Here is a 26,926-nt window from a genome sequence, read left to right as displayed (position 1 = left end):
TGTGTTTCTACTCAGATGGTTTATTGTGTGGATTAAATGATATTTTTCTCAACTAGTCTTCTAGTTTGAAAAGGTATAAAACAAATGCATAGTTGAAACACTATGCAAAGCAAATGCATACTCACAGCAACTTTCTGAACAGCAGAATTTATCTTACAAAAAAGGTAATTTCATCATCTTACTTTACATCAGTTACAATAAACAGCAACGTGTCGGACTCTGTCCTTCATCCAGACCTGGTTTTACAGTTCTGCTTCACTGTTTTCATGCTCCCTTCTGAAAATGTAAAGTCCTATAAGTAGTTTTAAAAGTTTATTACAAAACAAAGAGAACAAAGTACTGGTGATGAGGAATCCTTCAAAAGAAGACGTCCGTTTGTCATCAGACACATATGCGTCGCTGCTGTCTGGTTTTAAAATGAACAGAGTTTCCAACACCAGAAAATCCGACTGGCCTGTGAAGGTTACAGTTACCATGTTAATGTGCTGGAGGTGTTCAACATATTCTGACAGGCTCTTTTCCAACTGAACTAAAACAAATCCTCCTGCATTGCCCTAACTTTACATCCACCTGTTCTTGTTGCTGATAAAAACCAGGAGTCTTTCTTTCTGGAGTGGGAAAAACAAAGAAAAAAAATATATATATATATTTTACACAAAGAGATTGTTGCACGTTGCTAGTCAGTCATTCTGTCCATTATCAGTCAAACAGGTGTCTTTGTCCCTGTGTCTTCGTGGTGATCCCGACGCTCTCAGCTGAGGAGTGGGCTACGGCTGGTCGGGCGGACTTGCCGCCGCCGCCTCATCGTTGCTGCTGTCGACCTCCTGCTCCATGGGGCTGTCCTCCTCCAACTGCTGGCTGGTATAGTTGGTGATCTCCAGGAAACCGCTGGGCTCCACCACTACGTTGGACTGACTGGAGTCTGGCAGGATGGAGAACTGAGGGATGACCTGAACCACAGGGAGGGATTTAGGCATCAGTCACTCAGACACAACGCTGATACGTTACAGTCATATCTATTAAACAATTCAACCACTTGAAAATGATATTTACCTGCTAATTGTACATAGAGAGGTCTTTAAATCATATCTACATTCATTTGGGCATGTGGTAGTTTATGAGACAAAAATGATGTAAAAGACACTAAGAGACAAAAACCACATTGAAGACTTAACACTTTCAGTGCCATGGGCCGATTAAATCGGCTTTACGAGAACAACCTGTAAAGTGCCACGGGCTGATCAGATCGGCTTTGGAGAACACGCCATATTTGTGTACAAACAAACCATCCACCCCCATTTCTTTCTCACATTTCGATGACATTCTTTCTGTGTCCCCCTTTTGAGACCAATCAGACGGGAATTTGAGGTCACGCGACCGAATAATATTTTTATATCTTTTTAATGTTTCTTATTCTCCGGTGTTTCATCAGAGGGAGCCCTCCATGCCGGGGGGCGGCTGTGGACTCCGGGGGCTGTGGCGCCTTCTCTCACTGGGGTCTGCTCCTTTCTGGTGGGTGGGGGTCCCAGTTGGCCCTCTCCCACTAGTTGGGATGCGGGACTGTGTTGCTGGTGCCTGGTCGCCGGGGTCGGCAGCTGCATCCTGGTGCGGATGGCTCCCTGAGACAGCGCCTCCTAAATTGATCTTTTACTTTTACTTGTACATTTTTGTTCTGGTCTACCCGTGCTCAGTCAGTCTTCTTAAGTATGTGTGAGCTTGTGGGTTTGCATGTATATGTGTGTGTGTGTGTGTGTGTGTGTGTGAGGGTGAGTGGGTGGGTGTGGGTGGGGGGCGGTACTGATTTTTAAACTGATATGTAAAGCACTTTGTGCTACAGTTTTTAATGTATGAAAAGTGCTATATAAATAAAGATTATTATTATTATTATTATTATTATAAATTATGCAAATTACGATCAATAATGAATCGGCTGCGTCCGGTGCGTTTTGGATCTAATCAGCAATCGGTCAGATGTTACCGAGCGGTTTCCTGCAGGATTCTTCAAATATTATAAAAACGACGCGAAATACTGAAAAACGGCCAAATTCTGTGGCACTTTTAAGGCTTATTAGCCCCTTAACTGTCTGGCACTTAAAGAGTTAATAAACAACTCATGGAAAAGGCATTTAAGTCTGCAGCTCTTACATACTAAACCCAATAGAAGTATGAGAAAAGAGTTAATCATTATTTACAGATTCCTGTTCAATCAGAGGAATATCTGATATCTGGAGTAGTTTTTCATACCATTCCTAGTGAATATCTACCTGATGTGATATTTAGTGAAGTACTTTCATCTTATGTAATTATAATGTGATGAAACTGATACGAGAAATGTTTACATTATTAATGTTTATAATGGGATATGAAGATTTTGACCACATAGAAGACCTAACCAGATATACGTCAAAAAAGACATAACGCATGAAACAATGTAAAAGATGCAATAAGGACAAAAAACTAAGACATTCTTTCTATTTCCGTGCAGCCTGTCAGAGTTAAGACCAGCTCCTCCTCAGTCTTGATGACGTACAGAGTGATGAACACGTTACCTCGATGACGTCCAGGTCCTCTTTGCTCCTCTGTGCTGCGAGGCCCTGCATGCAGCTGTACTGCTGGCCCTTTGTGTGGGAATGATGCATGGAGCTCCCAGAGCTGCTGATGAACTGGCCCGAGTCCAGTGTGCCTGAGACCGCCTGGACCTCCAGGGCTTTCCCCAGAGGGCCACAGTCACTGGAAGAGTCCACCACCATGGGCTCCGTACTGGGGTCGATCTCCGCCTCCATCATGGAGATCTTCAGGATGTCCGACACCGACTGCTTGTCCCCCGAGGGCCCCGAGCTGGACTCTGGGATCAGCTTGGCGGTGGCTTCGCCGCTGCTGAAGACCGGCGATGAATGGTGGGAAGTGCCAAAGGTGATCTTGGTGACGGTGGCGCTCTGAGTGATGATTGGCTGCTGTGGTGAAAAGAGAAACAGAAGTGGAAAGAGTGTGTTAGTTCCTCTGGGTTCATGTTAATGTTTATTTACTCTTTTAATCCATTCAGCCCAGCAGACATCAGACACACTGGCTGACATCCACTTTCAACTGTGCTACTTAGAAGAGCACAAAGTCATGTCTCTGAACCTTAAACTGATACAAAACAAACATCTGCAGCCAGTACTCTTCTACCCATCTGACAGCCTCCACTTGGCCCTCCAAGTAAGGAGCTGCAGAGTAGTTGAAAGGTTACATGTTCTTTATGTCAAACCAGTGTCTTCACTAAGTTTTCAGACCAAGGGCCTCACTAAGACCAGCATGTTCATGCAAATATCCAGCAAACACAATGTGACCATGATCCTGACCCACATGGAAAATTAGACCATCCTGAAGGTCCCAGGGTACACTATGGTCAGCCACACTGCCAATAAACATCACAGCAAAGTCACGTTTATCGGTAAAGATATGGCCTGATCAGATGTAGAAACATGTCCAGAGGGTCAGAGGTCAAGTGGACCTCAGCAAAAGTGCAAAACACAAGCCATCGTCATGTAAATTACAATTCAGTAAATGAAAAAAATAAAATAAAATAATGTAAAAAGGATTTAAGTCTGTTTAGTATGTGTTCATTATCTACTGAAAACCCAGCATTAGTATGAGATAAGTTACATTTCTAGATAATGTTCAATCAGATGAACATAGGATCTTGGGAGTTTTCCATATTTTTCTTAATGAACATCTACCTGATGTGATACTTAAAGTACTTTCATTTTACCTCTTTTTATTGTGATGAAACTACTGTAAGAAGCATTAAACATTAAAACTGTTATAAGATTGATAAAAGAGATATGAAGATTTTGACCAACTGAAATGACACATTATGGGCAATAAAGTTACTGATTTGAAACATTTGATATGATACAAGAAAATTGGCCAAAACATATATAACATAGGTCTATTTGTTTTTGTGTATTTTAATGTTAAAATGCAACATTTTAGGCCTATTTTTTTTAGTTATGTGACAGCAGTGCACTTCAGTAGAATGGGTTTACTAGAATATAAATCAAGTGATTTATTGCTTAACAGTATGTGGTCTGTTGAAGGTAAACAGGAAAAATGTTTTATTGCATTAGGCAGACAGTACAGGGAAACCCCATCACAAGAGTGTGGTTACATCAGGTAAGATAAGACGAGTCACTAAGGATTAAACACCCAAGGGGAATTTCTCTTGTAAACCCATTAGGTTTCGAAAAATCCCTTTGTCATGGTGGTGGCTTTGTAACAGAGTATCTGCACATTTGACTTTCAGCACTGCTGTAAAGCATCTAAAAGGAAAAAATAAAACCATTACTGAAGTACAAGAAACAATGTTTTCATTTGTTACTGCACGTCTTTCATAAATAATCATCTCTTTACAAATGAAATAGCGTAAAGGGTGTTTACAGTCTGTTTCCAACACTGGTTTCTCTTCGTTACTGTCACAGTCTCCATCCTGTCTTCACAAATTGTAGAATATGACACGACTACAATTCCCACTGAAGTTATGGTTTTAAATTACAAGATGTAAATGATCCAAGACACAAAAAACTGAAACTCATGTGAAAGATGCAACAGGATGAAAACAATGTAAAAACTAGAAAAGCACTCCTCCACCTCCGCCAAGGCAGATCAGTGCCCACCCCCCACCCCCCGATCATCACCAAAATTTAATCATTTGTTCCTTGTGTCAGTATCAACATTTCCTGAAATTTGCATCCAAATCCATCCATAACTTTTTGAGTTATCTTGCACACAGACAGACAGACGGACAAACCAACACCGGCAAAAACATAACCTCCTTGGCGAAGGCAAAAAAAGAAAAGAAAATGAACCTGTAGCACTGTTTTGCGCTTACTGTGTTAATTTTACACTGTCTTTCACAACATGACATGTTTTGTTTTATAACCCAGTCCTGCCAGTGAGAGGCAGAACAGAGGGTCGTTGTACCTGGTGGATTCCCACCTATCCCTCACCTGACTGGAGGCCGTCTTCTCCGTGCTGACCGGGTGGTGGGCTTGCAGTGGAGGCGGATGCGACATCGGCGTATGCAGCGGCCTGTGGTGGGATGTGGGTGCCTGCTGGAGTTTTGGGAGCTGTGGCGTCACCAGGGGTTTCGTGGGCGTTCCCGGAGCTGTGACTTTTGGGCTGGCCTGAGCAGGCACAGCCACAGGTCTGTCCTTTGGACTCTGAGTCAAGGTCTGAGGAGGTTTGGGTGGGACCTGCTCTCGTAGTTTGGGGAGTTTCTTTGTCAGTGGAGGTGTGGAGGGGAAGGCAGCAGAAGAGGAGGAGGAGGAGGAGGACAACGAGGAGGAAGAGGAAGGCTGGCTAATCTGAGGTTTGCTCTGCAGTTGTGGCGGTGGCGGCTGTGTGGTGGCGGCCTCCACCGGGCTCAGAACCGGAGGTTGACTTCCAGCTGTGTGGCTGCTTTGCTTTGTGGGCTCTGAGGTCGGTTGGCTGGAGCGGTAGAACAGCCCGGTCTGGGGGTCCAAAGTGTCACCTTCCAGCTCTCCCACCTCCAACACCGTCTCACTTTTACCAGGACCGTCCGAAGACTGGAAGAGAATGAACAACAATGAGGAAGAGTCAACCCAAGCACACCTGAATTTAGAGCTCATCACAGTTCACAGTCAGTTTTTTATTGAAATTGGAAAAAAAAGTCTTACTTCTTATAAAGTCACTCAAACTTTTATGATGTTAAAAAGGACCTTGAAAAATCATCAAGCTAAAATAAAGTCAGAGGTCAACCCATAGTGGAGCCGTAACGGCCAATATAATAACAACATCTTAGAGTAAGAAGAAGGCAACAGCTGATTAATTCACTGACATAATGGAAAAAAATGACACTGTTGGTACGTTTGTGTTGAAATGAACCCCTTTCAAAAATCATCTGTTTTAGTAATGAACACAGACTGGATATGTGGGAAAAAGACCTGTAACTACAGCTGCAACAAAAGAATATTTTAACGGTGGGTTAATCTGCTCATTATCTATATAACAATGAGCAGATTAATCCATGTTAAAATATTCTTATTATATATATATATATATATATATATATATATATATACATGTAAAATATTTAAATAATGAACTTTCATAAAGAAACCAAAGACTAACATTTAAGAAGCTGGAATCAGAGAAGTTTGATTTGATAATTGATGCTTAATGGAGTCAACACCCAATTGATTAACCAATCAATTGTCGCAAGTCAACATGCAGCAATCAATATCACATCAACATAAAAATATCGAGGTTATTCTAGGTTTGACTTCTATATTTTGTGCCGTTTTCCTTTTTGTTGAAAAGCATAAAGTTAGATGACAGAATAGAAATTGATATGTTCCTTTACAAAGAGTTAACAGTTAAGTGTCATTTCACATAAATTCCAGAGAAACATTAGGTCAGTGAGAAATTTTCACTGGAAATACAACAAATATTTCAGTTGAAGACAAGGTTCCTGAGAAAAATTTTGGCAGTTCAGTGGAGGATCCAGCGTGTTTTGTGGTTTTGTGAAGAAACTCTGCCTACATAAGCTGTGTGCTTGATCTGACCTGTATCTTTCGAACTGCATCTTTTATCTATTTGAGAAAATAAACAGATTTTAGAGTAGAATCATAATAGAAAAATGGGTGAATTTGTTTAACATATTCAAGTGACAGTTTTCGTTTTCGATTCTGAAAGTGGAACCGTGTCCATCCCAGTTCCTCTGAGTGGAGTGTGATTCCTCACCGTGAGGCTGAGGTGTGGAACTGTGGCCACAGAGGTCGTCGCAGCCGGTTTGGTTATCGTGGTTCCCTGGCTGGTGATTTTGTACGGCTTCCCCAGCTGCTGACTGGAGGACATGACCACATTGTCATCCTCTGCAGACACGCCCCCTCTGCTGGCTTTACCTGACGGGGGAAATCAGTCATATGGTCTAACCTCAACTTAATGAACCAAACAAAGAGCTGTGGATTTAGTTTGGATGTGAGTGGGTGTGGGTCTCCAACCCAAAACAGGAAGTGCACAGTGATCGTGTACCTGCTGTGACATGCTCAGTGCTGGGCTCGGCCTCTGAGGTGGAGGGTCGGGGCGACTCTGGGCTCGGCTTCTTCTCCTGGGCCAGTTGAATGGGAACGGCCATCTGGCTCAGGTCGATGGTGTGCTGCCTCGGTTTGGCCTCCCCCTTCTCCTTTACTGTGAGCAGAGATGATGCTCAGACTCAAGGTCAAAGTTCAAGTAATCCGCTCTTTGTTTTTTATTCTCTTTTTATTTGAAAAAGCAATATAAATACACTCACATCAATTTCTGCAAAAGCGTTTACAAGATGCTTTTCAAGTGTTTTTTACTTATTAATAACATTTGTGTAACAAAACTATGAGGGAGGGGTGGCTTATTGGCCAGGTGATGAAAAATGAAAATACATCAAGGTAAAAAAAAACAACACAATTACAGATACACTCAAATGAATTCAGATCGTACTGGTTTTACATATATTTAGTACATTTTTTTTTTCTTTTTGCACTGACAGAAAAGGACAACTTTTCCATGACTAAATCTCATACATAATGTGTTCATTTTGATGACATGTTAAAAAAATGTATGTGATTATAAGGGGAAAAATGAAGGTATATGTTGACTTTCAAGTTCAAGTTCTGTTATGGAAAAACACTATGAATAGCAAAATAAGCCACATAAATACACACTAAATTCTATGATAGTGGAAGTATACTGAATGGTTTTTCAGTTCTGTTTGGAATTTGGAATCTGTTCACATCCACGCTAACCACTACATCCCCCTTTTATATACCTGGGATTTAATAACCATAAGAATTTGTTTTCAAAAAAATATACCAAGTGTCATCTACAAGTGTTTTCTCACTGAACGCTGTGTTTTGAATTAATAACTGACAAGTGTACACTATCAGATAATGTGGAGGTTGTCTGAATGCAATGTTTTGCCCAAAAAGACCCAAGGTGATCAAACAAAATTAAATAGGTGGTCAATAGATATGGACATAAACAAATCCAAAGAATCACTTGACACAAAGTTTTCAGTTTGAGATTTCATGAACGCATGTCAGTCAGATGTGGGCGTGGCCTATCTGAGCAGATACAGCTCGTCTCAGGGGCATAATTCAATGTTTGACAGAGAGTACAGGGCTTACTCAATAAACTGTGTTTGATGATAAGTAGCAAAAGGACCCGCTTCAACATATAACTGATAAAAAATTATAAAAGTTTGAAAGTTTGAGGAGCAATTAGAACGCATTTCTATTTCTGCTGTGGTAATACAATATGATAGAGAGGAAAGCAACTTGCTGAAATGTAAGTGCCGTAGTGCTTTTTATCCAGAAAACCATCTCCCCTGTTCACTTGTATACACAGTATTTACAGAACAGTCTTGACCGGCGGTGGCGAGGTCAGTAAACAACCCAGTGGCCAATGGAACATCTAGGTAAATATGTGTAATATGAAATATGATACCATTCTTGGATGCTGAAATTGTCAAAGTTGTTTGACATGAATCATCCTAAATCACTTCAGCTCAATCTATTTTCTTCAAATGGGTTGCAGACATGTACACATACTTATAAATGTATTCAGACAAAACATTAAACATCTCGTTCACTGAAAAGCAAAATACATTTGGAAATCCCTCCTTTCTGTTTCTGTGCATATTTTCCATATTTTTTCTCTTACGGCATTGAATTTTTTTTCCTTGCTTTTTTCCGTCATGAAAATTTTGAGTCTCATGACACCATGAGAACTGTGTCTTATTTTTAGTGGGTCATTTCATGGAGAAATTCCAGGTTTCACACTAAAGAGGCTGGGGAAGACACTAAACACCTCCACTGACAGTAAGATCTGTTAATCTGATCAAGTGTCAAGCATTAAATTACAAGAATACTTAAAACTTCATCGGTTCAACAGGTTCCTCAAATGTTTGGGAAAGTCTATGGCTTATAAATCCGGTTCGACAAGTTTTTTCATGACTCAAAGAGTTTATTATGAAAGCAGAGCCCGAGGTGATAGAGTTACTCAGCTGGAATATTTCCCCTGACGCTGCAACAACGCTTCAGTCAGCACATGCACAGGTGTGATCGGCCTCTTCAGCCTATGTTTGCAGCCTTTCCGTGACGTAACCACTCACCTGTTTGCTGCAGTTCCAGCAGCGCTTTGATGGTGGAAGTGGCCGACTGGGATTCCGCTGCAGACACCTCCTGGTAGATGATGGTCGGACTGGACTCAACGGACACTTCCTGCTCAGTCCAATCCTGCTCTCTGGAGGACACCACATGTACTACAGGCTGAGGGTCTGAGGAGGGACGGGACAAGGTGGGACGGAGTCTAGTATGGGCTGAACAGGAGGGCAAAACCTCAATAAATGAACACCAGACTATTACAGTTGGATAATATGGATGAGAAATACCAAGGTCTTGATGACCCTGACTGGGTTTATTCAGTGACTGGTGATACATTCAGAAATCACATGTTGTTATTTACACTATTTCACATAGGACGGCACATTACATATCATCAATATGTGGATACTTACAGTTGGTCAATAACATGATAATTATTCTGATATACCTTGTGTGCTATACTGTGATCATTTTCAGTGGAGACCAGTGTGTATGAGGGGACTTCGAAAAGTTAGTGGAAAAAGGACAGTTGGAAAAAATAGGACCAAGGGCCTCCTGATGTTCTATCAAAAATCAATAACAAGTTGAATTTGTGAGGTTGTCAGGTTCTGCCACTACGTTTGAGTGTTGTGGTCTGGATGCAGGAGATCAATCTCCTAATAAAAGTGGGTGGTACTTTCAATGGAGGAGAACTCAACTAATTAAATGAAAGTCCATGTATGACTTCCTATCAGTGCTCAATAGTAACTATATTGACATCTGTAACCATTTCCATGATATAAGCCACAAATATGGACCATTATAAGTCAACGCAAATGTTTAATAATTTAAAAATTAAAAAATCAAAGTGTCTCAAAATTGTGAACAAACTTTGTAGACACTGTCCCAAGGAAGCTACATATAAAATTTTAAATGAATCCAACCAGTAGATGTTTGAGGAAATTGCTAACGAAGATGACGATGAAGACGATGTCGGACACAGTGCTTTTACAATAGCTCAATACCTATTGGCTGATGAGTTAAAATGGTTTAAGTTATGTTTCTTTTCCAACATATTCTCCATCTAGGTCAATATACTTCTGCAAGTAGTGACACCAGCCTTTAAGTCCATCTGTGTGAAACTGAAGGCCATGTGATTTAAACCATGTCAAAGTTATGTTCTTTTTCCATGAACATTTTGAAACCCCCTCGTATGTCCTTGTGACGTAACTTTACATTGCAATAATTATCGTGCTCTAAAAGTGTTTTGTTTTTAGGGTTTATTTTGTTGATCAAATAAATGCTTCAGTGGTCTGTCGTTTCTCATAATTTCACTCATGCATGCATATCCTCCTGAGACCCACGCAAGTCAAAGTTTTGGCTTTTTTTTACATTAAATAATTGCCTTGATTGGAAACAGTATAATGCAGCAGTTTTTTCAGATACATGCTCTTTGCAGTGGACAGCATTCTAGCTTTATTTATTTTAAGTAAAGCTGTGAGACTTGTTATCTGCTGGATCTCAGGAGGACATTAAAACTTAGTAGTCAGGAAGTATGGCAGTTATTGGCAGGAAGTTCCACAAATAAAAGAAAAAGCAATAGTAAACAGAAGCTGAAAATTAGACAAAATCAACAAAATGCCAGATCACACTATTCATGAACAGAGATGTAACGATATGAAAATTTCATATCACGGTTATTGTGACCAAAATGATCACGGTTATCATTATTATCGCGATATTGTTGAAAAATGCTCAAAATGTTCAAAAAAGTACTTATACTTGGTTAAATTATTTCAGTGTGTATATATTTTGAAAAAAACAAATAAAATAACATGCATAATGTACTTTCTGTTGGCAGAAACATTAAAATATTAACATGTAAACATCAAACATACAATTGTGCATTAAATATGGCACCTTAAGGCCCGCCATAAGAGGTATCTGCACTAGGGGTGGGAATTGATAGGATTTTATCAATATCAATGCCATTGTCAATTCTGCTTACCTTATCAATTCTCCTATCGATTCCTGAGTGTTTTTTTGAGCGGGAAAAAAGTAGTTGGACAGGCCATAGTGGGGTTTGTGTAACCATTTTCCATATCAAGTTTGAGTTGTTTTAGTTTCTTTTTAAGAGAGAGTGAGAAAGGGAGGGAAAGATGTATGGGATGGCAGTCCGCTTGGGCCCGCTATCCCCGAAGTGCTGTCTATGCAGGTGCCTTCAGCCATGTTTTCAGAGGCCAGATATTGCAAACTGTGCATGTGCACCTGGAGCGCTGCTGCTTCTCCAGGAAATGAGCAGCATCACTGGGACTTTTCAAAGTGCGGTAATTAAACACGGTTTTTACGATAATTACAATTGAAATGGTAATACTAACTGTTGGGAATTTTACCGCGGTTTATCGTTATACCGGTAATCACTACATCCCTATTCATGAATTAAAGAATCACTCAGTAACAGATTCAGAGTAAACTGTATCATCCGTGTGAATTATCTACACACAGACATGTACCTTGAGCGGCGCTGTGCGAGGCCTCGGTGACCAGACCTCCGGGCTCCGTGAAGGCACCGGCCTCGTCCTTCGTGGACCCGTCCTGGCCTGAGGTCTGGCTCTGACCCAGGTCTGCCGAGCGGGTCACCTGCTGCAGCGTCTCCGTGACCAGCTGCCGTGTCTGTTCGCTCACCACCGCCGTCTGGAAGACCGGCTTCGGCTTGATGAGGACCTGGAGGAGGAAACCAGTATTCAGCAAAGTAAAACATAAATTAAAACATGGAAAAAAAACATGGCTATGAGATTTGACTTTACACAAATGGTCTGTGATGTCATGTTGGTCAATATTTTGATTGTTGATTTCATCACCATGGCTTCCTGTGTGGTCATGTTCATTTTGATACACTTTACTCAGACGTTACAGTCACAATCAAAACTTGATGTAAGTCTGAATCATTTTACTGAGACATATTTCCGTCTGCTCTTCTGCGTCACCAGTGCATCCTTGGTTCTTATGAAACAGTTATGAAAGTAAATTAAACCACTGACACAAGCAAAAAAAAAAAAAACAGACTTCAAAATTACATATTTGTCACACGACTTTCAATATTATTACTGGAATTAAAGTTGAGACTTGGTAAATGGCTGTAAAAGTTGTCTGGGGGAAATATGAAATGTTTGGTTCCACTCTGACTGTAAAATATGAGGTGCTTTTCAGTCTGTTTTGGTAGATTAAGATGAGATCGTAAAACCGTGGGTGTTAAATACAGTGTGTAGTGTATATTTATATAAAAGCAGAGTACATTGACCTCAATTTCCACATGATGAGTAAAACAGAAACTAAATTCAGACAAGCTTTAAACCAAAACCACAAGATTAAAACCCAAATTGTGTAAAAAACCCCTGCATATTAATGGAACTGGGACAAACATCAAACTCCGATGATAAAATATCAGATGTAGATATTTAAGCTCCTATCTTCGTAAAAAAAAAAAAAATCACCTCGAAACCCGTTTGGTGGAATGTACAGATACATGATCAGGGTGGTTAACCTTAGCAGTGACAGACACCTGGCTACTTTACTCCATACATCTCAGACAAGAATTTCCCCCAGAACTAAAAAAAACTCTACAATAGAAGCAGCAAATGAGGAAGAGGAAAAAGGTCGGCAAGATATATTTTACCTATAGAACGGGTATTTTCTCTTCTATATTAATATACAGGGGTTGGACAAAATAATGGAAACACCTTAAAAAAATCAACAAAATGTAATTTAATATGGTGTAGGTCCGCCTTTTGCGGCAATTACAGCCTCAGTTCTCCGAGGTATTGATTCATACAACTTGTGAATTGTTTCCAAAGGAATTTTAAGCCATTCTTCAGTTAGAATACCCTCCAACTCTTTTAGAGACGATGGCGGTGGAAATCGACGTCTTACTTGAATCTCTAAAACTGACCATAAATGCTCAATAATGTTGAGGTCTGGGGACTGTGCCGGCCATACGAGATGCTCAACTTCATTAGAATGTTCCTCATGCCATTCTTTAACAATTCTAGCTGTATGGATTGGGGCATTATCATCTTGAGGTGAAGGTGTTTCCATTATTTTGTCCAACCCCTGTACAGCCTGGCCAAAAAAAGCCCCTTCTGGATTTAATGAGCAAACATTTAAAATCCTTCCACTAGATAATTCCAATCCAATCCATTTTTATTTATAAAGCATACATGTAAATAAACACATAGGTTTCCAAAGTGCTGTACAGTAAAAAATAAAAACAATAAACATGATAAGAAGATAAAATAGTAAGATAAAAACATAATAAATAAATAAATAAATAAATAGACTGTCCACCCCTGATAAAATATCCATGCACATGAAATCAACAACCTACGCAGCGTGAAAAGCCAAAGAAAAGAGATGTGTTTTAAGAAGAGTTTTAAAATTAGACAGTGAGGAGGCCTGTCTAATGTGCAGAGGCAGTTCATTCCTCAGTTTTGGAGCTGCAACAGCAAAGGCTAGGCCCCTCTGAGCCTCAGCCTAGCTTTGGGAACCCTCAGGAGCAGCTGGTCAGCTGACCTGAGAGATCGGCTGGGTGAGTAGGGGTGCAGAAGCTCAGAGAGGTATGATGGGGAAAGACCATTTAGACATTTAAAAGCAAATAAAAGACTTCTAAAATGAATTCTAAAATGGATGGGTAGCCAGTGGAGAGAAGCTAAAATCGATAAAATGTGGTCAAACTTTCTTGTGCCAGTTAAAAGACGTGCAGCTACGATAATTACTGCAGTGATTAATATGTTTCGGCTGCAACATGTTCTTTAATTTAAACTGATGCAGGAGCTTCTCATTTCTTAAACCACCATCAGTTTGATAGAAGCATCAACACTGGACTGGTTTTAATAGGGAAAAAATTGGATTGACCCTGTTTCCAAGAGATGGGGAAAAAAAGTGGATGAAGTGATTACCCGCCATGCTTAGTGCCTACAGTACAAGCCTGTGGGCGTTAGGATCTGGGGTGGCTTCAGTTGGTCACGTTTGTGTTCAGTAACGTTACGTATCCAAAAATGATGGAAGTAAATGCTGTGATCTAGCAGAAGCTCATTGGAACTATGCTGCAGAAAAAGCGTGGTGTAATCAAAGCTAAAGGTGCTCTGCCAAGAAATTTGAGTGTGGGACTTTTTTTGATCAGACTGTGCATTTTAGCAAATTAATCACACTTCTCCAGGAAATATCCAGAGCAGGTGTGGGTGGAGTATGAGTGAGGACATAACTAAGAAGAGAGAAGTTTGGTTCATGACAAAACAAAAAAAAAGTGTTTAAACAAAGAAACAGCTTTTTGTCCCCCTGACTACTCATGTGTTTTCAGTCAGGTCATGAGACACTCGGGTGTAATCTCTAAGAGATGTGGTTAACCAGTGTTTAATCATGGTATTTAAATTTTTTATGCAAATCTCAAAAACAACTGTGTGACAAACCTCCTGACTTTATCACCACATGTTAATATGGGAAAACAAAGCCTAAAAAAAAAAAGAAGAACATCCAAGGTTTGGGGGATAGGGCCACAATTGTCATGATGAAAAATGATTTGCTCAATAATAATCATGACTAACGTCTAATCTTTTTTTCTTTCAGGCTGATGTTTGGCTCTGAGTGAAACTGAAAGAATTGAGGCAGTTATTTGTGGGATTGAATCATTTGTAAACGACAAGAAAAGATGAAAATGATGTTAAAGACAAAGAAGAATATTAAAATAGTGACAGAAACAAAGTACGTGTTCTAACAAGACATTTCAACACAAAACACACCGTAATTTCAGTGCATATTTTGATTAAATTTCATGTCCAAATCAGTTCTTACTAAACAAGATGAAAATAACATAAAAGGAAGACCCCTCTTCTTTATGGTTGGAATATTTCAGTAATCAAAGAGGTCCAACATTCAGGTGTATCCTCTGGTGTGGGTCTTACCTGTGTCTTGCCCTGTTGGCCATAGACGATCTTGGTGGGGATGATCTTGGTGGCGGTGGACTGGGATCCGGAGCTCAAGCTTTTGGGCTGTGTGACGATCATCTTGGTGATGGGTCTAGAGGCAGTGATGATGGCCGGTTTGGTCCCCTGAACGGCCTGAAGGCTCTTCTCACCCTGATGAACAATTCACACGAGGATATTATCGCTGCGAGGTCATTTACAACAGAGTTTCTCAGATAACGAAAGGCTCCACTGGTGGACCGATTAAAAATTAGTTGAGATAAATTCCCCCTAATTATTTATTAAGTCCGATAAAAAGACTGGTTTAATTTTATCATGTATTTAAGTACAAATTTAGTTTTCAGATGCTGCCATTTTAAAGACTTTTAATTATTTTTTATATATTGATTACTGTTTATTATCACTCTTGCCTAAATTCAGAGCAGATGAAGTATAGAATAAATCTAACTTTACCCTTGGTCTAGTTTACATGCACCCACTCCATGACTCAGAAAATCTATACGTCAGATACAGGCTGAGAATGCGATGTGTGTGTGTGTGTGTGTGTGTAGTGTCTTGAATGTGCAGATGTGGGTGTGTGTGACAAGAGAAGTTCAGGGACATACGCAGAAAAGAGAATCACAAGACACCGACTGCATTGTTTTGACATTGTCAGACAGTCCTTTCATTGTTTTTTCTTGCCATCATACAATGTTTTCACATATGGATCTGAAGCCTTAAGGGGAACAGATTAACTGATCGAGACAGTGGTTTTATGAGACAGAATCACTGCCCCCAAAACAGTTGAGTGTGGCTGAAGAATAAAAAAAAAAAATGCTATACATACACACTTACACTGAATTCTGATTAAACTATTGTCAAAGTTAATAAAGATGTATTAGTTTTAAATGCTGATCAGATTCTACACATGGGAGTTTTAACACTGAATGTTGTAAGTGCTACTTTAGTGAAGTGGACTAGAAATACTGTGATGCTCCACTAACCCCAGCGTTCAACAGTGTGGTGACCACATTCTTGCCAGGCAGACCCTGGATGGTCGCTCCTTTACCCGTGGTTTTCTGAACCACGATGACGTTGGGTTTAGAAGTCATGGGGATGGTGGTGATCTTAGTTGTCGTGCCTTCATGAGACAAAACACAGATTTTTTTCATCAAACTATGACTGATATACCCCAAACCCACAGGGTGTAAGTCATGTCCTCTGATGCAGGTCTTCATTAACTCACCAGACACTATGTTGCTGCTGATGATCTTCCCGCCCAGTGTGGCTAGAGACTTGGGTACAACCGTGATGATGCTACCGCTGGTGGTCTTCACGTAGGTGGTCCCTCCACTGGAAGCGGAAATTCTGGCTCCAATGTTGGGACTCACAGTGGGTCTGGTGTAGGTCGCCTGTGTAGCTGCACACAAAACGTGTGTTGAACCATATGAAGCCAGTGCATCATGTGAAGACTGCTCCATTCAACTGGTGTTTTGACTTATTCAGGAGTGTACATACTAATGCTGTGCAATATAACACATACATGTGCAATACATTTAGAAAATTTTATACAGTATTCAATAGTTTTGCATCTTTTAATTCTTTAATATAAAACACATGCTGCTGTTTTATTTCAGATAATTCATTATACAATAAAATCTCATTCTGATGAGTACTGCGCAGAGTCAATCTGAATAAAGTCTGTCTCTTTATATTTTCTTTTCTTTAAAGTTTTTATTTTCTTATAAGGTTTATTGTTGAACTGTGGAATTTTATGCTTTTAACAGTGACAGTAGAAGGAGTTCAAATTCATTTTCTTTTATTTTAATACCTCCAGTAGCTCTAAATCTCATCAGTGTCAGTGCCTGCAGAGTGTACACAGTGTTTTTAATATTTTAATTGATGATATCTCTTCTCAAAACATAAGGACATCTCTTCAACACACTTTTACTGGAAAACATATCCTGATTTTATCAGAGCTGCTTGTGTATCGTCTAATTTATCTGTTTTTCATTCTTTTTATTGTCATGCTTGGTTATATTCTGTCATTTTGTATTTTATTAATTTCTGTGTAATGCAATGAATAAGCACATTTTTAAGTGGTAAAACACAAGTGTCTGCGAGCTGAAACTTTACTAAAGAGATGAAACAGACAAGTTAAATAAACAGTGTGATAAAGTGGTATAGAATTTTTCTCTTATGATTATTTATCTTATCTTACTACTGTTATTTTTCAAATGAGCTGAAAAAGAAAAGTTAAGATTTAAACTTCAATGTGTAATAGTTTTCTTTTTGTATTGTTTAGGACCTGGTATCAAACCATCAAATCTGCACTTGTATTAAACATTTAGAAAAATACATAATTACTTCCAGTTTCATTTACATCATTTCAATGAGTTTGACATGTACCATCATCTGATTATGAAAAGACCAATATCTGAAAATGAGATTAGAGTCATGTGTTTTTTTCTCTGGACCTGACATTGCATTTCAGAGTGTGTTTTCTGTTGTGAGATCAGCTTTTCCTACCTGTGGGCTGTGTGACCAGTTTGGTGGTCATGATGGCTCCGTTACTACTAACGACCATGATGGGAGACGAGCTGCTGCTAGCCAAAGCCACCGATGAAGGTTTGGGGAGAATTTTACTGGGCTGAACCTGCTGCGTGATTATCTTCACCCCTACAACAACACAACCACCTTCAGTCAGTACTGAGAAGCAAAACATGACACAGCGATTATGAAAATCACGGAAGTAATGCACACCTGACTCCTGTTTGATCTGAATGGTGGGTTTGGAGGCAGGTGAGGTGGTGGTGGCCTGGGTCTGGGTCATGCTGGAAGCCCCTATGGCTGAACTCTGCTGCAGGTGCTTAGGTGACTGCTGTTTAGGGAACTGGGCCAGGATCTGAGTCGGCGAGCCCACCAGGGTTTTGGGCGAAGGCAGCCGGGCTGTGGCGACTTTCACTCCAGCTGAAGCACCGCCTGCAGCAGAAAACACAGACAGTGAGGCTCAAAGTCGGAAACATGACTATGGTATTATCGATCAGGGCTCAGAAACATGAATGAAAATGTTAAGTTTATGAAAAAGTTTATATTAGATGTAAATTACCATTATAAGTCTCACAGGCTCAAGGCTGTGCTTTTTATGCGGATGGTTATTTGTACAAGATGTAAAAAATGTGACAATGTGTAAAAGATGTAACAGATGCAACAAGGTATAAGAAATGCAACAAAACCAACAGACATAAAAAACTCAATAAGACATAAGACACAAGTCAAATGATATACAAGGCACAAGATGTTACACACAAGACCTAAAAGGAGTGACAAGACATATGACAAACATGCACCGAGATGTGAGAGAAACAAAACTATTCAACAAATCAAACAACATAAAAAGATACAAAAAAAATAGCATATCGTTTGCCTCATAGCACAGTGTTTTTCAACCTTGGGGTCACCTGGAATTTGACTGAGGTTGCCTGAAATTTCTAGCAATTAAAAAAAAAAAAACAAAAAAACTTACAAATAAAAATATATGGTGAGTTGAGAAAGGTAATCATAATACATAAAAGACATGACAAACTGCGAAGCTGTAACTGAAGCAATGTGGTTCTGTTAATCTTACAAATGTTCATTGTGGTCGGTTTCAGATGCTGCAGCTCTTTCATAATTCATAGTTTGAGTTCTTGTTTGTTCAGTATTAATTGTCAGCCTTGTAAATCCAAGCTGGACTGACTGTACATATCCTGACCAAGGAAAATAAAACTCTCACTTTGTGCAGTAATCTACACCTGGCTTTTCTGCCTCTGTCCATAATAACATACATTATATAGACTAAATGTCATCTTATCTATTTGCAGCATAGTTTAGCAAACTATTACATGATCAGAAACATATTAGTTTAAGCAAAAAAAAAAAAAAGTCTCTGTTTTGAATGTCTGGGGTCGCTAGAAATTTGTGATGTTAAAATGGGGTCATGAACCAAAAAAAGTTGGGAACCACTGTCATAGCATATCTGACTAAGTGATAATTTTTTTCAGGTCATGGCTAATGATGTCAAATGAATCAGCAGTGTTAGGAGAGTAAAGTCACACATATCTCAATTTGGCCAAAAATATGACTTGAATGACTGAATTATGCTCTGAGGCTAATGACATGTAAGGATGCAGCAACAAAATAAATAAAATAAAAATAAAAGATTCAGCAAGTAATAAATAACAAACATGCAACAAGATTTAAAATATATAAATCAAATGATATAAAGATGCATCAGGGTGAAAACAACGGACAAAAAATACATGATAAAACAATGTAAAAAAAAGAATAAGATGAAAACAATGAAATATTTACTTTTGTTTGACAATGTCACAAAAATAAGCTCTGAAGACAAAGTAAATATGTCTATATATGAAATTACATTGCAAAAATCATAGTAGCTGATCTCCAAGAACAATTATGGGAATATAATAATGATATTGTGATATGATAGGAAATTATATGACAATTATTATCATTTAATCTCCCACCCTAATTATTATTATTATTACACACACGGATGTTAAATGCTTGATTAAAGTGATTTTTGGGAATGACCAGGTGTGTGTGTGCAGAGAATAAAAACCTACACTGTGCAACAGTTGACATGACGACGGAGGGCGTGGATGAGACCACGGTAGTGACTGCGATGGTGTTGGCGGAAGTGCTGGAGCTGGCGGGGAACACCACTGTCTGCTTCTGAGTAGGTGTGGTCAGCATGGAGGTGGAGCCCAGCTTGGACATGGTGGCGTTGTTGTGGGCGTGGGACTTGGACAAGATGTTGGGCACAAAGTTGGAGCTTGGCGATGTTGTAACGATGATCACCTGATGGAGGAGGAAACAAGGAAAAAAATATTACTTTCCAAGACGGATGACGACCAAAATTTTAGCATCATGTGGTCGTATGCCTCCACTGAGTTACTGTTTACATCCACAGTTATCAGACATGTTTGATTTATTTAAAAAAGACTGAACATGAACAACCACACTCATGTAAAATCACGCATATAATGTCTTGATAATGAATATTATTCAAAAACAGAAGTACATTTTGTCTCCTCAGATCTACTTCACACCATTTGGTATTTTCTCCTATTTCTAAAAATAATAGAAACGTTCTATAAGAGTGACTATAACAATTGTTGTTAGCATAATATAGAGTACGTTAGCATGAGCACTAAATCAACAGATCTGATGAAATACTTCACAAAATGATGAAAAAGAAAGCAACAATTTAACAAAAATGTCCTACAACCGACAAAAAAAGCCAGAGAAACAAAATTACCTTAAAAAATTAACACAAATCGCCAAAATGAACCAGAAAGAGGAAACACTGAACAAATTAAAATGATTGAGAACAAAAATTATGTAAAAGTGACAAAACTGGAAAAATGAGGGGGGGGGGGGACCCAAAACAAAAAAACTGAACAAAATGATCAAGCACAAAATTATGTATAAAACAAAAAATTAAACCACACCTGAATAAAATAATCAAAATATTGTGCAATCAAATAAGACAAAGTCAAGCTAAATCTAAACTCTATTTAAACTGATCATTTAATCTAAATAAAATGACCTAGAAACATTTATTTTATTTAGATTAATGCAGTTTATTCTATGTTAGAATAAGCACTAAATCAACAAAACTGATCAGATACTTCTCAAAATAACAAAAAAGAAAGCAAAAACTTAATACAAATAAATAAATAAATAAAATAAAATAATCAACATAATGTCCAGTCACATAATAAAAGACTAAAACTAATCCTTTTTCTTTATAAAATGAATCTGAAAAATATTAAAAACATTAATCTATTTGTAAATTGAACTAAAACTAGCCAAATCCAGACTGGAAGCTGACCTTCTGTGTGGTGGTGCTGGTGGTCTGGATGGTGGGCTTGGTGAAGGTGATCTTTACAGGTGACAGGTGAGGCGGCAGAGAGTTGGCGATGCTCTGCATGATGTTGCTCATCTTGGGGCTCCCGCTCACCGGTACTGCAATGTTCTTGGAAACCGGCGGGGAAGCCTTCGCCACCTCCTTCAACATCACCGGCGACGAGCTGGACGAGTTGGTCCGCCTTCGCTTGCGTGGTTTCTCATCCTCATCGGAGCAGCTCACACCTATGACGGGAGACAGAACCTGAGGAAACTGCTCTGGACTGAACTTCAGTATCATTATGTAGAACTGGAGGACACAGCCAAGAAAAATTAATCAAGTGAATTAACTAATTTTTTACAATGTTAGGGATGATTCATTCATCGCAAATGTTTGTGTTTTAGTATTTGTGTAAAATATAATTTCGCTGCAGAAGAAATAATTTTGGCCTCAAATAAAAATAAAACATTTTCTCGTTTTACTTATTTTTCTCTTGTATATTTTTACTTTGAAGCTAAAAAAAGACAACATTGTAATTGTTTTAAATGTTCTATCTTTGGCTTTTTGACTCATTAAGGACTCAGACTGCACTTGTGAATAAAATGAACACAAGAAAAAATCACATCTTCATCTTCATTTTTTACAGTGTAAGAAAAGATTTATTCTTTGGAAATGGACTTTTATTGTGTTCCTGTTTTTCAGTATTTGTGTAAAATATCATTTGCTGCAGAAGAAACAATGACTGATGATCTTGAGTCAGTAACTCTGTGAGTAGCCAAGACTCGTTTATACAGACAAAAAAACATAACTTTAACATAAAAACATTTATAATTCTGTTGGGACAAATTATGTCAAAATCTATGATTAGTGTTTAATTAATCATTGATTTGTTTCAAATATGTCCAGTTTCAATATAATAGCAGTTGAAAAGTAGAAGCACTTGGAGAGCGCAGACCTCTGCCCAGGCAGATCAGTGCCAGTGCCCCCCCACCCCCCACCAAAATTTAATCATTTGTTCCTTGTGCCAGTATCAACATTTCCTGAAATTTTCATCCAAATCCATTTACAACTTTTTGAGTTATCTTGCACACAGACAGACAAACAGACAAACCAATGCCGACAAAAACATAACCTCCTTGGTGGAGGTAATGATGAAATGAACAACACAAAGTCATCACACACACACTTGTTATTGTTTGGTTGTATCTCACCTACATTGTACAAAAGGTGTTAAGACCTGATCCTGATCGTGCTCTTTTGACCATATTGTGCAGAACTACATACTGTTCTCCACATGCTCCATTTATTTCTAGGCATTGCCGCTGTATCATTAGTCATTGTGTATTTTTATCTGTGAAAAACACCAGTATAAAAACATTTTACTTACTAAATAACAAAAAAAAAAAAAAAATTTTAGGGAATGTGTGAACAATGTTTTATCTGCAACAGAAGAAAATACACACTACCTTGAAAGTTAGTGCAAACAATTCCTTCAGGTAAGTTTGTGGCTTATATAAACGGTCTGCGTATATGGGCAGTGTTTGGATAAATTATGTTACTACGCCCTCCAGTGTAATTTGCAGGAAGTACAACATTACAAAAAGAGGAAATAGAAAAAGGCATTTAACAAAGGAGGATAGAGGGTTAAAATACACAAAGGGTTTAGGGTTCATTTAATTTTTAGGGTTTATCTCCTTTATAGTATCAAATAAAACATTGTGCAGTGTTTTCTTGTTTAACTTATTTTTTTCTCTTTTATGTTTTTAATTTGAAGATTTAAAAAAAGACAACATTAAAATTGTTTTAAATGTTTGGCTTTTTGTCTTGTGTTCATTTAGCTCATTAAGGACTCAGACTGCACTTGTGAATAAAATTAACATAAGAAAGCAATAAATCATAAAATCATGATTTTTCTTATGGTATTTACATTGCTTGTGTAATACTGTATTTTTGTTAAAACACATTTTGTTGCACATTTTACACATAATTGAAAACCCCCAATAATCATCTGGTTTATTCAACTTTCACTCAGGACTAAAAAGCAGATTAGCGATAATGATGTGACATTTTTTGTGCTTTTGTAATTGTGGCCACATCACCCAGCCCTAGTGTTACTTCTTACTCACTGAACGCTATACAGTATTATTCAACAGATTACAGCATGTTTTAAGTAAAAACCAGCCTTCAGTGTGACTCACTCTTGACATAGACGGTACTCCCGCTGGGCAGAACCACCACGTTGGATGAGGGACTGGGGGGTCGCGGAGACTTCACCGTGGCTCCTATGGCACCACTGGTCGCCGTAGCGCTGGTGGAGGTGCAGGTAGTGCTTGTGTAGGAGTAACATACAACCACTGCAGAGCGGAAAATGATCATTTAATGCAAAATTCCATTTAATTAGTAGAGCACATGACTCGTACACACACTTCATGCCCTGGAGGTGTTTTAGCAGCCAGCAGGCATCAGGGTATTCAATGTGGAAATAAAGTCAAGTACAATTTCACTGTCACTGCACTTGTATATCTTCTTTCATTTCCATGGTTTTATACATCTTTATAGTTTTTGCACATGTAATACTTTTAAGCTTACAACTGTTTATTGTTGTATATTCTTATTCCTTCAATCCATATTTTGACGCTGACTGACCTTCTTTGTTTCCCGTTTCAGCCGGCAGCAGCATGGATGCATTTTGATTGGCTGTGGCGCTGGCTACAGCGTTAGCAGTGACAGTGAATGCAGTCTGAGGGACCAGCCTCGGCATCAAAGGAACAAGCCGGCGTCCTTCGATGGACCATTCGGATGAGCTGTTTGGACCTGACATGCTGTAGGGAAAAAAAACCCAAAAAACATCCACCTCTTACAACATAAAATAGTTTTTTGTGAAGGACTTGGAATTTGGAGGAAAAAAACTGATTTGAAAATCCAGCCCCTCCATCTTCAGTCCTCTCCCCTCTGATAAACTCTGAATTTACAAACTCAGTGACTGAGGAGGAAAGTGACAGTAAGTGTGAAAACATTTTGCATTGTCACATCAGTTTATAAATAGATGTCTCAAAGTCACCAGTTATTTTTTGCTGACCTAAATAACAGTCGGCACCATTGCTCTAACTAACATCTGCAGAGTATTATATTTTCATTCAACAGATGCCGAGGTCTGTCTATTGTACACATTACACTTACTGATACGCGATGGTAGTGAGGCGTTCATCATTGACAGCCCTGCGGACTTCTGCACGATGGCGTTCTGTTGAGATACTGACAAGACCAAGAGGAACGGCACATATAAATATAATAGTCTCAACACTGAATAAAGCGATATTTTGTGAGAAAAGTGGTCAGTTCTCAAAGGATTTAGGACAAAATTACCCAAGGATTTTAGTGAGTTCTCCCAACAGATCCTTCTTGTCTTTTGTCAAATCTCCCTGGGCTCGCAGGGCACTGATCACCCCGGCGTACGCCTCCAGCTCTAGAGTCAACACATACCCAAAAAAAACAAAATAAAACAAAACAAAAAAAAAAAAAAAACAAAGACATCCAGCACCACTGTTAGAGGTTCAACTAATGGAGGAGTTCCATCATAAACATACAGCATGCATCATAAGCACACAACATGAAGCCATTTTATAATGATATGCTTTTCTACCAGCAGGCACTTTATACATGACACCTGTGAAACCAGTGCTTCCAGTGTCTTTATGGACAAACAGTTTTGTGTAAACAATCTGACACAGTTACCCAGTTTACGGAGAATTCTTTTACACTCATCCCTGCCGAGGTCGAGGATGGTGGGCCATACCACAGGCATGGTACCAGTCAGCACCGGTTTGTCCAGCTGAATCATGGGCTGAAGAAAGAGAAAACAATAATTGCAGTCTATTAATAAATGCAGTCTATTTATATAATTTATTTATATAAGACAATATATGACAAGTGTAGAGTCAATTTTATCAAATTACAAAGCAAAACTATAGGTAAAAAATACATAAGTAGAAGGAATTATTACTTGAAAGAAAAAATAATAATACTGCACACTTTTAAAATAACCAAAAGCTCAAAAGCGGCACCATTTAAGTGTTTTAGAATGAAAGCACTAGTCCTACACCAGGCTGTTCAGTTCAAGATTATTTTTTACGTAAACCTCATTTGCTGCAAATATATTTCAAGAGATATCCATTTTTCTTTTGAGCTAATTTTGTTTACACTTTCAGTTAAACCACATTTCAGTGATTTGTTGTTATACCTAATTATTTCTTCTGCATATTTTGTATCTTGACATCAAACAAACAGTTGACCATCATACAGTAGTTTGAAGGTGCAACTGCCAGATTTGTGGAAAGCTCTTTGATGTTTGCTATGTTATGACCATGAAGAAGTGAAAACCACAAAAAGCTGTGTTTTACATTGCTTATTTCTTGAATAGGAACTCTGTTTTCACAACACTGACTCAAATTAAAGGACAGGATCAAAATAAACATAAATTCACAAAATCAAAGACAAAGGTATGTTTATATCTTGTCTCTTTTTTGATATTTTTTTTTTGGATCATTATAAAATCACTTGATTGAATTTACAACTTCAATTGACCATCTGGTTTCTTCAACATTCACTCAGCAAAAATCTGTCTTAAAAAGAAATAATGATTTTGACACTTATCACTTTAAAATAGAAGTGTATAGATCTGACACCGATCCAAACACACTCAATCAGATATCTGGGACAATGGCTCGAGGAGGTGGATCTAATTATGTGGACTTTTCACAGAGTTTCCATCATTAATAACTAATTTGGAATGAGAAAAACAAAACAAAACAAAACATATAGTTTCTTCAACTTTCAGTGAATAAAAAAAAAATCAGCACAACTGGCATCACCCAACCCTATTCACAAGTCACAATAAGATATGCCTTTATTAATCCCACAAGGGGAGATTCCAGATTTACAGCAGCAAAGCACAAAAGCACACAAGAGCAAAAGAAGTGCAAACCCCAAAATAAAGACAAATCAAAAAAGCTATATATACTATTTACAGCTGTGCACATGCTGATCATGCCACAGGTTGGATAGGGATACGGTTTATTGCACTATATGGATTATTTGGATATTGGATTTGGGCAATAATGACAGATGTCAACTTTTCACTGGAACAATAATTACTTGTGCTTCTACAACCGATAAAAATAAGAATGCTGTTTATTTTATTTAAACTTTAATATCACTAAGGATTAAGCTTTTCTGACGTTGCTTTTTCCAGTATCGCCGACCATGGGCCATATTTCTGCACAAAACATGGAGGAGAACCGGCCCACCGTTCTAACTGATGAATCCAGTTTTGTTCTGCTTGGAGGACAACGCTTTCTTTAAAAGTAAACGTCCCCCCCCTTGCAATTACACAGTCCTGGATGTTTTCTTTAAGGTCCGGACAGTTTAACAAAACATTTAGATCCTATTTTCTTACATGAATTCTCTGTCAAATTGTGTCAAAACAACGGAAAGCGGCACATTATGGGTCTTCGCTTTCGTCACCATTTTTACCAGAAAACAAAGCAGTAAAACTAACGGAGTAGCGACTCACTGTAACATAACAATACAGGAAATCTATATAGCTGGTCTGTGAAGGAGATTTATCATACATTTTATATTCACAGTTTATTATTCCCAAACGAAAACCTTTTCAATGGACAGTGCTAGCTTAGCTTAACTGCTAGCACTTAAATCAATGTCTTACCGTTCGTTAGCAGGACAACTTCAAGGCCTTGTCAATAAATCCAAGATCCAAACAACCATTTTCGAAGGTAAGTCGTGTAAGTTACCGCATAATGATAGTATCACCGACAAACAGTTACAGATAAAGAAGAAACCGATGTCCTGGGGCGGCAGAAATATCAGTGTTTATGTTTTCAGCTAGCTAGCAGCGGTCGGCCCCTTCGTGTATTCAC

General features: G+C 38.6%; 1 protein-coding gene across 4 annotated transcripts; it reads right to left on the bottom strand.

Moving 5' to 3' along the window:
- emsy (EMSY transcriptional repressor, BRCA2 interacting) lies at nucleotides 1–26,926 on the bottom strand. Of its 4 annotated transcripts, none has more exons than XM_030154229.1 (20): nucleotides 26,716–26,926; nucleotides 24,726–24,834; nucleotides 24,357–24,456; nucleotides 24,171–24,245; nucleotides 23,637–23,812; nucleotides 23,189–23,344; nucleotides 20,976–21,235; nucleotides 19,705–19,939; nucleotides 17,840–18,058; nucleotides 17,606–17,755; nucleotides 16,323–16,496; nucleotides 16,081–16,217; nucleotides 15,077–15,250; nucleotides 11,633–11,843; nucleotides 9,149–9,355; nucleotides 7,036–7,191; nucleotides 6,745–6,905; nucleotides 4,989–5,567; nucleotides 2,550–2,954; nucleotides 1–950 (listed from the first exon to the last, which is right to left on the bottom strand). In XM_030154229.1, the coding sequence occupies exons 2-20, from the start codon at nucleotides 24,829–24,831 to the stop codon at nucleotides 768–770; spliced, it is 3,864 nt and encodes a 1,287-aa protein (XP_030010089.1). In that variant the 5' UTR covers nucleotides 24,832–24,834; nucleotides 26,716–26,926; the 3' UTR covers nucleotides 1–767. The 4 variants fall into 4 exon arrangements, with proteins under 4 accessions (XP_030010089.1, XP_030010090.1, XP_030010091.1 ...); XM_030154230.1 differs by having other exon boundaries at nucleotides 2,550–2,951; XM_030154231.1 differs by having other exon boundaries at nucleotides 9,149–9,313.

Source organism: Sphaeramia orbicularis, chromosome 14 (assembly GCF_902148855.1).
Source record: "Sphaeramia orbicularis chromosome 14, fSphaOr1.1, whole genome shotgun sequence".
In the NCBI taxonomy this organism is placed as follows: Eukaryota; Metazoa; Chordata; class Actinopteri; order Kurtiformes; family Apogonidae; genus Sphaeramia; species Sphaeramia orbicularis.
Note: the sequence above shows the minus strand (reverse complement) of the source record. Positions and strands in the feature narration are given on the sequence as shown.